The sequence below is a fragment of the Chlorocebus sabaeus genome, chromosome 1, assembly GCF_047675955.1.
Source record: "Chlorocebus sabaeus isolate Y175 chromosome 1, mChlSab1.0.hap1, whole genome shotgun sequence".
In the NCBI taxonomy this organism is placed as follows: Eukaryota; Metazoa; Chordata; class Mammalia; order Primates; family Cercopithecidae; genus Chlorocebus; species Chlorocebus sabaeus.
Window position 1 is genome coordinate 12,263,060 of NC_132904.1, and position 12,607 is coordinate 12,275,666.

The 12,607-nt window shown below is 59.2% G+C and overlaps 1 protein-coding gene across 15 annotated transcripts in view; it reads left to right on the top strand.

The window, feature by feature from the left end:
• The first annotated feature begins 346 nt into the window (after positions 1 to 346).
• SYT7 (synaptotagmin 7) overlaps positions 347 to 12,607 on the top strand; it is a 64,369-nt gene continuing 52,108 nt past the window's right edge. For 2 of the 15 annotated variants that reach the window (XM_007996023.3, XM_073015659.1), the window contains exon 1: positions 620 to 735. Coding sequence is in view for 5 of the 15 variants with exons in the window: in XM_007996013.3 (XP_007994204.1) it covers positions 705 to 735 (31 nt within the window). In the remaining 10 variants the exon portion in view is untranslated. Of the gene's footprint in view, positions 736 to 12,607 lie in introns of all 15 variants that reach the window. The other 13 variants (XM_007996013.3, XM_073015675.1, XM_007996063.3 and 10 more) reach the window with 13 other exon arrangements.

Genomic DNA, 12,607 nt, shown 5'->3' on the forward strand with positions numbered 1-12,607 from the left:
TTCGGAGCTGACGCCCTCGAGCCGCCAGCAAGCGGAAAACCCGGAGTGGATCTATACGCCTTTTGGGTCGAAGCCAAAGGGCACCTCGGAGGAGGTGGCCGGCTCTGCGGCCCTGCCCGGTGCCAGGACGCGGCCATCGGGGAAGCACGGGCCGGGGGTGGGTCGCGCAGCGGAGCCGGACCCGCTGACCGGACAAGCCGGGCCGTGGGGCTCGGCGGCCCTCCCCGCCGGGGCTGCGGGCAGGCGGAGCACGGGGCGGCGGCCGTGCCCTCGGGGCGGCGGCGAGCGCGGGTGCAGTGCGGCGCGCGGCCGGCAGCGGGCGCAGGCGGCGGCGGTGGTCGCGGCGTTCGGCGGCGGGCGGGCGGCGCCGGCGGTGCCCCGGGCGCGCTCACACACGCGCTCACACACACACATACACACGGCCTCGTACACACACACGCTCCGGCGCGCACACGCGGCGCGCAGGCCGGAGGGAGGAGGCTCGGCGCGGCTCGGCGGCGGCGGCAACGTGCTCCGCGGGCGGGCGGGAGGGCTGGCGGGCGGCCCCCGCTCCCCGGCTCCGCGGCTCGGTGCAGCCCGCGCGGCCCCCGCCCTCGGACCCGCCCCCGGGGGTCGCCCGGCCCCATGCCCAGCGGCGGCGGCGGAGCAGCGCGCGGCCGCGGGCGGCTCTGAGGAGCCCGGAGGGAACCGGCGACGAGGGGACCATGTACCGGGACCCGGAGGCGGCCAGCCCAGGTAAGCGCGGCCCCGGCGGGCTGGGGCGCCCCGCACCGGCGGGCAGGACGGCGGCAGCGCCGGACACCGTCTGGGAGCCCCAGCCTGGGGCTGCTGTCCACTCGGAGCCGCACGAGCTCCCCCAGGGGTCATCCCAGCCCCCGGGGGCGCGGGCTTGAGCGGCAGCGGCTTGGACCCCGGTCCCCCGCAGTCCGGACACTGCCAGGCTGGATGTCCCGGACCGGCTTCGCAGTGTCCCCACAAGGACCTCCCCCCCACCCCCCAGCAGCCCAAGGACAACGTGTGTGGCGGAGCGAGGAGCTGCTGCCCCTGTGGGAGCCGGGCAGTGCCCTCAGAGACACCCGCGGCTCCCCAGCACCGGTGCCCCGGGGGTGCCAGCTCTGGCGGACCCCAGGGTGAGGATCCCGGCAGCTCTTGGCCAAGATTGTGGGCACAGGGGAGCGGAGTGGCATCGCAGTGCCAACTGTGAATTGAGAGGGTGCCAGGGGGCAAGTGGGAATCTGGTGCGGCAGCCGGGCAGGGAGGCTCTGGGGGGTGGGGAACCGCAGGGGCGTTGATGGGGGAGACGGGGTGCCTGAAGGGAAAGAGAGCAGGGGCTCTTGAGAATGGGGGTGCCAAGAGAATGTTCTCCTAGGCTTGGGGAGGGGGAAGCAAACAACCCCAAACTCTCTCACATCCTGGGGGAGAGGGCCGAACTGCTTTGCCTTCTGCTTCGCCCGCCAGGGGAGTGGCCTGGGAGCCCACTGTCTGCTTCGTATCCTCTAAGTCAAAGCCAGAGAATCTTCCTGTCTTCCTCGGAAATTGCTCTGCCATTTCCTCCTTGGCTCCCGATGCCTCCTCACCCAGTGCCCACCTGTAGGCAGGTCCCCTGCAGCTCCTGCCCAGGCTGTATCCCTGTTCCCACCTGGGGTGCTCCACCCAGTCCCAGCACTCCCAGTCTGCCAGTTCTGGCATCAGGGTCTGTTTCTGGGCTTCTCTCTGATGCTAAAAGCATAACTCCCCAGCCCAGGACGTGCTCCCAAATGCAGAGCCTCCAGGCTCCCTGCTGCCAGCCTCCTGGGGGTGGCGGTGCTGTGGGGAAGGAACAGCTCTAAGACCCTGCACAGAAGGAGCCTGCAGCCCTGAGGCTCCTGAAGGCAGTCCAGTGGGTGCTGGCTTTGCCCACTCTTGCCCCAGCCCCACATTTGCTCCTTCCCCTCTAGGGGCAGCCTCAGCCTGTCTCTGCCTCCTAAGGAATCTGCTCCCACCCCCTCTCAATTCTTTTCAGCCTAGTCGATATTGAGGACGACCCACTGGGCGCCAGACTTGCCCTCACTCAGCACTTGGATATGAGGGTGATTCAGTCTCCTTCTCTGGAACCTTGCGCCCTTCTCTGAATGTCCTCTAGGTGAGGGCTGAAGAGGCATTGCCTGTGGAGAGCCCTCCCCTCATCTGTCTAGACCCAGGTCACCTACCCTGATATCTTCCTCCAAGATGCCGCCAGCTTCCAGCACATGGCCCATGGCAGGAGCGTTCTCTTGCTCAGCTCACCTCAGAAGCCAGTAGCTTAGTTCAGAAGCCAGCTCTGGGGTATGAGGATAGAAGATAGGGAAGCAGTAAGGACACTCTGTGTCCCCTCGCCCACCAGGCTGGCAGCCTCCCCTCTGTCCTGTTAGGCCGCTAGCCTGGGGCCATGCCTTTGTCCCCTCTCCCTCCCTCCTCTTCCCTCCCATGCCTGGGCACCATGACATCACCACTCCTTCAAGCACCTCTGCCCTCGCCACGGAGGCCAGCTTGATGTGCTTGGCATCTTCTAGGCAAAGGGTCTGGAGTCCAGTGCCATCCCTGGTGTGCTGGCAGCCCCCAACTCTTCCCTCACCCCCTCCTTGAATGCGCCTCTCTGGCTGCAGTTGGGACCTGTCTTGCCCACCCTAGTTGCAGCTGCAGGACCCACCAGTGCCTGTGGCAGGGCAGCTGTGACTGGGAAAGGGGTTGGCCTGAGGCTGACTGCTCTGTGGTGTGGGCATTAGGCTGGGTGGGGTCAGACATAGGCTGGAGAGGGCAGAGTCTGCCTTTGAGCCTAGTCGTCTGGGGTCCTTGAGGAGTCAGAGATCTCATTCTGGCCTCTGCCCTCTGGCATCCCTGCCCACCTTCGTAGGCCCTATAGTTCCAAGTCAGATTCCCCTTCCCCCCAGCTCCCCCAAGGTTCCCCAGACTCAGCTCCCCAAGCCAGGGCTCTGTGTCCCCCATTTCTGCCCCCCCCCAATCTCCCCTTGGCTGGTACTGGTTGGGACTAAGATATGCAAATTGATTTCTGCGTAACTCAGGCCACCCCTCCCCTCCCCTCTGGTCCCCCAGGGGCCAGTGCCTTTATATCCTGATCCTCTCATCCCACTCTCAGGAACACCTGCGGCCCAATCCTTAAAAAAAAAAAAACTATCCTCTCCTGCTCCCCTTTGCCTCATGCTGGTTCCAGAGGATTCCTGTGGTACTCCCTCCCTCATCCCCACAGGGCTCAGCTACTGCTAGGACCTTACCTGACAGGTGTGGTTCTCTCCCTACTTGGGCCCCAGGCCCCCAGGCCCTTGGCTCCCTGATCTATTGTGAATAAAGAAAGGGACTGTGGGCAATAATCACAGTCCAATGAAGAACCCAGACCAGCCTCCTCCCATGCACACCCAGGCTCCAACTCCACACTCTGCCCAGCTTCCCTAGGCCATCCCTGCAGCCTCCCTTCTGCCCCCTCCTAGACTTCAGGGCCTCTCTCTGCCCTCGGCCTTCACCCTCTGGTTCATCCTGAAGTCCCTGTGTCTCTCGGACTGCTTGTCCCCAGACCAGGCGGGCCCCAGCAAGCCTGCAGGGGTCAGCGTTGCAGTGGGCAGGCAGGACAGCGGCAGGAAAAGAGAGAGGGAGGGAGAGGTGACCTTGCAGTGAGCTGGTGAGCAAGGCCAGAGAGGGAACCACTAGGACAGAGGTTAGGTCCTGAAGGCTGCCTGCCCTGCCCCCAGCCCTCTGTGAGCTTGTCCCTGGGGGCAGTAATGCTTGAAGTCTTCTTTTGTCCCACCTGTTAGTGCACTCTGTTCCCTGCAGGGCAGGGGGTCTTGGCACAGCGGGCCTCCTCTCTCAAGGCGAAGGATCCACAAGATTGTCCAGGCCAACCCTCCACTCACTGGGCACGTTAGGGGAAGAGGCTGATGGTGGGTGAAGGAGGTGCAGAAGTTAGGGGTGTGGCTGAAAGGGCAGATCAAGGGTGTGCCCTGAGGACCACCTGGGTTAGAGGCCAGGGCTGGAGCGTGGGAAGATCCAAGGAAGCCTGACTGTGTCCACCTATTTCACCAACAGCCTCTCTCCTCCCACCTGCCTCCCCAAAGCCTGCCCCATCGGCACACGCTCGGGCCTCCCTGGCCTGCATGCTGGGCTTGGGTCAGAGTCTGGACTGAAGATCAAACGATCTCCCCACAGGCCAGGACACAGTGGAGGACTTGAGGCTGGGCAAGTCTAAAACCCAGAGGGGACGAGGATGGTTTCAATGGGGCATGGGCCAGGGCAGCCAGTGCCCCCAAGCTGTTGTGTTACCGTGGAGACAGGCCCCCTCCTTGGCCCTGGTTCACACTGTTCTGTGGCCTTGCAGGGAAGCTTGATCAACAAGCTGCCCGCTTGAGGGCTGGGGGATAGTGGGCAGGGAGACAGCCCCAGAGCCCCTCCTCACACTGGGGAGGGCGTTAGAGCAGGCTGGTTTGAGGTGGGAACATACAGGCCAGTAGGTGACAGGTAAGGGGACAGCTGGAAGGTAGGGTAATAGGTGGGTGCCGGGTGAGCAAAGACAGGTCCTGGGCAGCTGGGTTCTGCTCCTGGCTGACCTCAAGCTCAGGCTTAAGGGGCATTGAGGGCAACATGGAGTGCCTGTGGGGTCTGTCCCCTTGTTATACCCTCTAGCCCGGCCACTGCAGGATGTTGTGTGGGACAGGCAGAGGAGCCGTATATGGTTCCCTCCCCCTCCTGAGTCCCCCCATCCCACTCCCCACCCACCCCCCTATTCCCTCAGGGACTTTGAATCCTTATTGAATCTGATGGACCGTTTTTGTTTTCAATAACTGGTTCCCCCAGGGGAGTGAGGCCAAGAACAGCAGGGGGAGGAGCTGGGAGGGGTCACGTGGGGGTGGGAGGCCCAGTCCTGAGCTGATGACCCCCAGCTGGAGAATGAATTGGCTCGATGGCTCCTCAGAGCACTGTGGCATCCCAGGTGGGCATGGGCAGCCCTGTATAGAGCTGGTCCTATAGTGCTCCATGGACAGTGCCCGGCAGGTGGCATATGTGGCCGAGAGGTCAACTTTCTCTTGTCAGGGCAGTGACTGGTCTGGCCAGGTGCCGGCACCAGCCGGTGCCAGGCCCAGCCCGGGTGCCTGCCTGCCTTGCCAGGGAACCCCAGCTGGTGATGCCAGGCAAATTCTGTCAGTTCCATGGGCATGGAGGTCCCTGACCTTCCAGGCAGCAGGGGCAGCCCTGCTGGGCCCTATCCAACTAGTGTCTAGAAGGCAGAGCTTTGATCTCACCCAGCAGAATTCCCCAAGGGCTGGAACAGAGTTGGCAGACAGCATGGGACCTGTGGAAGGGGCTGGACTGTGCCCAGAGCTTGCGCCTGGAATTCCAGGTCCAGTTGGTTGGAAGGTGGGCGGGTGCATCCGGCCTTCTCTGGGCGGTCTCTGCAGCCTCCACCTGGAAGGCCCCCTTGGGATAGAATGGACCAGGAGCTGAGGTATTGTGAGCTGGAACCCCTGCAAAGCTGCATGTTTGGGGAATTGGTATCTTCATGTGATTGAGCCCACGCGTGGAAGGGGAGGGCGGAGCTGGGGGGAGAGGCGCTGTCTGTGTGTGTACCTAGTGCGTGTGCCGGTGGCAGCTGGATGGCCATAATATCTGCATTCATCTGAGTGCCAGGACCGCTGTAAACAGCAATTAAAGAGTGTATTTGTAGCAAGGTGCGTTCAGGTGCGTGGGGAGCTATGACGGAAAGCTTTAGGGTAGGGCCCCTCCCTGGGCCCTGTACCTGGCCAGGCAGGGCCTGTGTGCCAGGGACCCTGCCTACCCCCTGCCACACCCTCCCACCTGCTGGCATGGCCACGAAGTCCTCATCTGCTGGGAGCAGGGCCTTACCTGGCTGTATGGCATACATGGGTGTGGACGGGAGTGATCATGGGAGCTTTCATGTGTACAGATACAAGCGTTTCCATGACGGTGTGGGGCTGTTAGCATGTGTGTATGTGTCTGGGTCAAACTGAGATCACCTGTGTGTTTGTGACTAGGTCTGTTTCTGTGCATGTGTGTATGCACTGCTTCCATAGGCCCTAAGAGGAGGGCTGCCCATCGTCTCTGTAGTGACCCTGATAGTGACAAACCCTGATAGTGACAAAACAAAAGATGCTGGTAAAACAGGCATGTGCTGCTGGCCCTGCTCCTTCAGTGCCCTTCCTGGAGTGCAGAAGGCTGGGGGCTTCCATGGCTGACCGAAGGAGAAAGGGGGGTGACTGTTCTGCCCATTAGAGCAGACAGGAGGGAGAGGTCTGAGCTCCAGCCCCAGTGGGCTCCCATAGTTGCTGCTTGCATCACAGATTGGGGAGAACCTGGGGGCTAGAGAGCCCTCTGGTTCTAGAACCCCCAGGAGCCCCAGGAATGAGAGAGGAATGGTGCCTACCTGTTAGTCCTAGCTGGTTGGTGGAGCATGCACCCTGCCACCAGCCAGGGTAGGCTGGCATGAGGGGTCGGAGGCAGAAGGGGTGCCTGCGTGAGGCTCTGCATGAGGGGAGTGGAGGAGAGAGCGTGCGGCTAATGTGTCCAATTAAATTACTTCAAACCCTGCCGCGGCAGCTGTTCCCGGCGGGGCCCTGGGTACAAATTGGATCCGTCTCATTACCATGGGGTGGTGTCAGCGGGGACAGAGAGCAGTGGCCAGCATGGCCGGCACATAGCAGGCCCTGTCCCGCTCTGCCGGGCCTGGGCCCGGGTCGGCCCCCTCAAGCATTTGCTTGCTCCAGCACCCCTCAGAGGAAGTGCCCCGGGTCCAGATACTGGGGCTCCCGCACACCATCCAAGGATGAGGGTCAGGGATGGCAGCCAAGGGACCCTTGGAAACACTTTCTCCAGGAATGGGGGTTTTGTGCTTTGCAGAGGGACCAGCTTAAGGAATCCCCCCTCTCAGGTCACCAGACACATTCTGTGTTCTCCCCTGATAATAACAATAGCATGATAATAGCAAGCCTTGTGGAGCGCTCAGTATGTGCTGAGCACTTTACATATGTGCCTCCAGGGACAGCTTGCTTGAGCTAGGGCTCTAGGGTCAAACAGCTATTGATTTGAATCCTGGCAGAGACACTTGCTGCTGTCTCTGGAGCAGGTCAGTCCACCTCTCTGGGCTTGGGTTTCCTCTTCTGTTAAATGGGTATGATGATGGTTCTTACCTCCCAGGTGGTTGGAGGATGAGGTGAGATAAGGCAGAAAAAGTATTTAGCAGAGAGCCAACCCATAGTAAACACTCAGCCAGAGGCAGCTGTTCTCAAAATTGTCCTGTACCAAGCAATTGATATGTGGGATGAGGGTTCTGGATCCTCCAAGCAGGACATGCCTGCTACCTCCATGGTGGAGGAGTTGGGGAGGGCTTCATGGAGGCAGTGTCAATTAAGTTACCATCAGAATAGCAGAGACATGTGTGCTCACTATGTGCCAGGTGCTGTTCTAAGCACATAACATGCGTTAGCCCCTCCGTCCTCAGAACCACCTTGGGAAGTGCGAACTTGCAGTTAGAAGTAGGTCTGGGATTCCAGCCACGAGCCAGACCTAAGGGTGCGAGCTTCAGATACAGGGCCTTGAGTCCTGAAGGAAGAATAAGAGCTTTGTCATGTGAGCGAGCAGAGGTGAGGCAGTTGGTGAGGTGGGGACAGCACATGCAATGGCTCAGAGGTTTGAGGGATGTTGGCCAGTTGAGGCAGCAGTGAGTGCTTGAGCATGGCCAGAAGGGAGACCTTTGGGGCACAATAGCAGGAAGTGAGGCTTGGGAAGATAGGTTGGTCCAGATTATGAAGGGGTTGGCATTTTGAAAGAGGAAAACTGAAATTCTTTTAAAAAGTAAGGCATTTGGAGAGCCACGGATGATTTTTGAGCAGGTCTCTATAAAGAACTTTGAAAGCACGATAGTGTGGAGGGTGGGAAGGCGGGAGGCAGGCGGATAGATGGAGCTAGAGTCTCAGCATTTAACATATCTGCCCCTACCTCTGCCGGGAGATCTGCAGTGTCCAGCCAGCCTGGGCTCTGCCCTCGGAAAACTTGCGGCAGATTACAGGCAGTCGAGGAGTAACCAGGTGCAGGTGGGCATGAATGAACGCCCTGAGGGGGCTTCCCAGGTGCTTAGGGTATCAGAGACAGCCTCCCAGCAAGGGATATAGAGCCAAAATGGGCAAGCCCAGGGCCCTGTGGACACAGTTAGTCCTCTTGAGGATTTGTTCTGTACCCACATAACCCTCCCAGGCATCAGGGCCAGGCCTAGGAGGGGCCACACAGCTACTGCTCCAGCTGCCAGGCCTGAGCTCCAGAGCCCCACCAAAGCCAACCTGTCTCCATGGCAACTAGGCGGGCCACCTCCCTCTCCATGCCCATGGCCCCTGGCACAGGGGCCCATTCACAGCAGGGCCTGGGTATGTCTTCCCAGTTCCCTCAGGGGTCATCCCAAGGCAAACGCCCTCACACAAAGGCGCTGGCAGCACACATGCATGTTGGCATTTGGGTATGTGTGCACACATGATGTGTGTGTGTGTGTGTGTGTGTGTCCTGCAGCAGGAAGCAGGGAGATGGGGACTGTCTGTGTTGACTACCCACCTTAGCTGGAGATTTGTTCCCCCTGAGTGGGGGTCAGATAGGTGCCAAGGACCCTGATGCCAGGATGAACTGTGGGCTCCTGTCTTGGAGATTGGGATGAGAAAGGCAGCCCAGAGAAGGGGCAGCTAGGAGAAATGGAAGGTTAGGGAAAGCCACAAGGGAGAGGCTCCCAGTGGTGCCTGGTGGGTCCACAGACCACCTTGTTCTTTCCATTCATCATGTCATGTCATCGTCACAGCAGTCCTGCAAGGGAGATATCCAATTCTCTGCGGTGCACATGAGGAAACGGAGACTCAGAGAGGTTGAGTGTCTTGCCTGGGTCACTCAGTAGAGCAGGAATAAGATTGCAAGTTGGTGTCACTCCAAAGCCTGGGTCTTAACCACTGGGCTATGTTGCCTGGTGCCTCCTTATCCTACTAGGCTCCAAGCCAGCCCGTCTCTCAGCCTGTCTCTCAGAAGGGAGCACTACGAGTTGGTACTGGCTGCAGAGCTGGACTCAAAGGGTGTCCCAGTGCCTCTTCTAATGCTAGGGTATCCCCTAAAGCCTTTGTTCTTCCTGGAATGGCAGGGAGTCTCCTTCCCACCCTATCTCCGTTCTCTCTACTGGCAAGGTAGAGGGATCCTCTCACTCATGGGGGAGGCTCTCAGGAGAAGGGGAGGAACCCCTCTCTCCCTCCTTGGCACCTGCCAGCCCTGGAGGAGCCTGATGAATTGTCTGTGTGCCCCCCCCCAACCTCATTCCTCCCTCTCCAGCCCCCGCCTGGTTGGGGAGGTGCGAAGGGAGTGATTTCACAGCCTGTCAGCTGAGGCCTAAAAATACCCAGAACTCTAAGATGCTTGGGCAGGGGGAGGAGAGAGCAGGGACCAGGGATAGGGTGGTGAAGGGTGCAGTGGTAATTTGGCCAGAGGTGCCCAGGTGGCACCACAGTCCTGCTCAGGAATGATGGGAGACCCTCTGTCCCCAGGGTCCCCATCTGACCCCATATCTGGCAATGACAGACGGGGCCAGTGTCTCGAGAGTCTTGAGAGCTCAGCTCTGGCACTCACACCTAAGGGAGGGCTTAGTCTCAGATAGGAGCTGTTGTGGACCCGAGGCCCCCTGGAGCCTCCAGTTGATGCCTTTCTCTCCCTCTCCACCCCCAGGTTGGCTGGCATCTTTGGGCCGTGGGAGCCAGGCTGTGCCTGAGTCTGCTTCCTTCCTGGAGAAGGTGCCTGCTTCTGCTAGGGGAGAGGCGTGAGGAAGGCAGTGTGGATGGGGGTGCCGGCAGGTGCGGGATGTGACGTGCCAGCCACCCAGGCACTAGAAGGAAGCAGAGGAGAAGGGGTGTGGTGGCCCACGTCACTGCCACATGGCTGTGCGCTGCAGCATGGCACATGGCCCCCACAAGTCAACCAGTGCTCAGAGACGGGAACACGTGTATATGTGTGTGTGTGCATGGACCTGCTAGAGTTGGCTTGTTCTGGTGCTGGGATGCTTGTGGACATGTGTGACCCAGCCTGGCTACCTCAGGTAGAAACTGGGTGAAGGCACAGGAGTGGGCGTGGGAGCATGAGCTAACATACCTCACTTCATGCAGATGTATGACTGTGTGTGTGCTTCCCACGTGGAAACACGATGGTAGGTGTGTCTGTGCAGAGGCACATGGGCACACGTCTGTGGGGCGCCAAGCAGGGGCTGAGAGGGTCCTTAGGGAAAGAATGCAGAGTGGCGGCCAGGGCATAGGGACTCTGGATCAAAAGTAATGAGGCTCAAATCCCAGATGTGCCATGTGCTGACTTGCTTTGTGGCCCTGGGCAACTGACTTAACCTTTCAGTGCTTCATTTCCCACCTGTAAAACAGAGGGAATAATAGCACCCTCATGGGGCTGTTGGGAAAATTCGGTGAGTTTATATCTGTAAACCACCTAGAACTGTGCCTGTCACAGAGTTAGCACCATGTACGTAGTAGTTCTTCTTCTTATCTTGTCCTACCCTTTGATGATACAGGTGGGAATATGAAGGCCCACAGAGGGACAATGACCTGTCCAAAGTCACACAGTAAGTTAGTGGCAGAACCAAGACTAAAAACCAGACTCTAACGCCTTAAGACAGGGCTTGTTGAAGTCATGGACCTCATGGATTGCAGTCCTACTGGAGTGTGGGGCTTAGATTGTGCCAGGGCTGTTTTGGGACCTTGGGAACTCAGGGACCTGCACATCTTCAGATAATGTTGAGGGGTCTTCAGGGCAGTGGCGTCAAAATGACCAGCTGCATGAGTCAGAATCGTGCCACTGGCTAGCTGTGTGGACTTGGCCAGGTCACCCAACCCTGCTGCGTCTCAGTTATTTTCCCTATAATGGAATAATAGTGATACATACTTTATAGCGTTGTTGGGATCAAATGAGATCCTGTATGTAATGTCTTAAGTGGCTGGCACACTGGACCTAGTAAGTGCTCAATAATGTTTGTTACAATTATAACCCTCTCACCCTGTGCTCCATAAATGTGATTTCCTTTGGTTCCCTTCCAGCCCCTGGCCACCCGCACTCCCTTCTGCCTGCCACCCCACACTCCAGAGGGCTTTGATCAGGACTGACTTGCTGGCAGCCATGACTTATCTTTGTCTGCTGTTGTTGCCCTTTGCCCAGAAGGGAACAGGACCTACCAGTAGGACTTAGTCCCTGAGCCCTCTGCGTCTGGCCTCATCACTCACTTGACCTTGGACAGGCACCGTTTCCTCTCTGTGCCTTGATCCTCCCTCTGAAAGTGGAGAGGCTGGACACAGCCCCAGAAGCTCCTGGTTGTGTTGCTGTGTGACCCAGGAGGGCCCCTGGCTCGGCCTACTTGAGGGGGTGGCAGGTTGGCAGGGAGGGAGGTCAGCTGGCTGCCCTGGGTGAGTGGAGCATCTGGGGCCTGAGCCGGCTGGTGGCCTGCCATCATGCCCGCCCGCACCTGTGGCTGCGTAGGAGGGTGTGCAGGCCCGGCTGGCTGGGCACTGACATTGGGGAAAGCTCAAGGACAATGACGTAGAGAAAGCCCTTCTTGGGGCTCTGGGAGCTGCCACTCCAAGCCGTCCTCCCCCGCTCTCCTCCCCCTTCTCCCTGGGGTTTTCCTTCAGCAATTCCTCCTTCCTCCCTGTCCTTCCTCTCCCCTTCCCCTTCCTAGAGTCTTCCAGTATCTCTCTCTCTGCCTCTGCCCCTTCTGTAATCTTGACCATTTTCTGGTGCACCTTCTCACTTCCTCTCCCTCCATAGAAGGGAGATTCCTACCCCTTCCTGTCTCTCTGGTTCCTGAGATTCCTCCTTTCTTCCTTTGATGTGTCCCCATTTTTCTGGCTCCTCCTGGCTCCCTCTGCTGCCCCAGAGCCCAGGTCTCTCTCACTTACTCTGCATGGGCATGTCCAGGCTCCTTCCAGCTTTTTGTCCCCTTGCTCTCTCTCACTTCAGAGTCCCTCCCTCCCCAGAATCCCTGCCTCCCTTCTTCCAGTTCTGTGGAGCTCTTTGCTCCTCCACCAGCATCCCCTGCCCTGACAGGACCCTGACCCAGGCAGTTTCTGTGGCTGGAGCTGCTACCCAGTACCTCCACAACCCCCCTGCCTTCTGTGAGTTGAGAAAAGGGTCAGTCCAGGGCCCAGGGACTGGCAGCCCTGCCTCCTAATTAGCAGGAGGTAATTGCCTGGAAAAAAAAAATTCATTTAGAATGAGACTCCGAGACTCCGAGTTAAAGCTCAGCCAACCAATGGACCCTAGGGAGGAGGAGAGGGGAAGCAGCCCAGGTCCCGGCCTCAGGAAGCCCCTCAGGAGGTGAAAGCCCCTATGACTCCCTGCCTGGCTTGTCCCCAGCACCCCAGCCTTAGGGAAGTGGGAAGAGTGCACTGGACTGAGTGTCCCACCGTCTTTGCCTGAGTTCTGGTTCCACTGCTCACTGTGTGACTTGGGGCAAGCCATTTATTCCTTTGAGCCATACTTTTCTCTCCTATAAAATCAGAACAGGGCCATCCCTGCCCACTTCACCCCTCAGGATCATGAGGGTCAATTCAGACAGTGG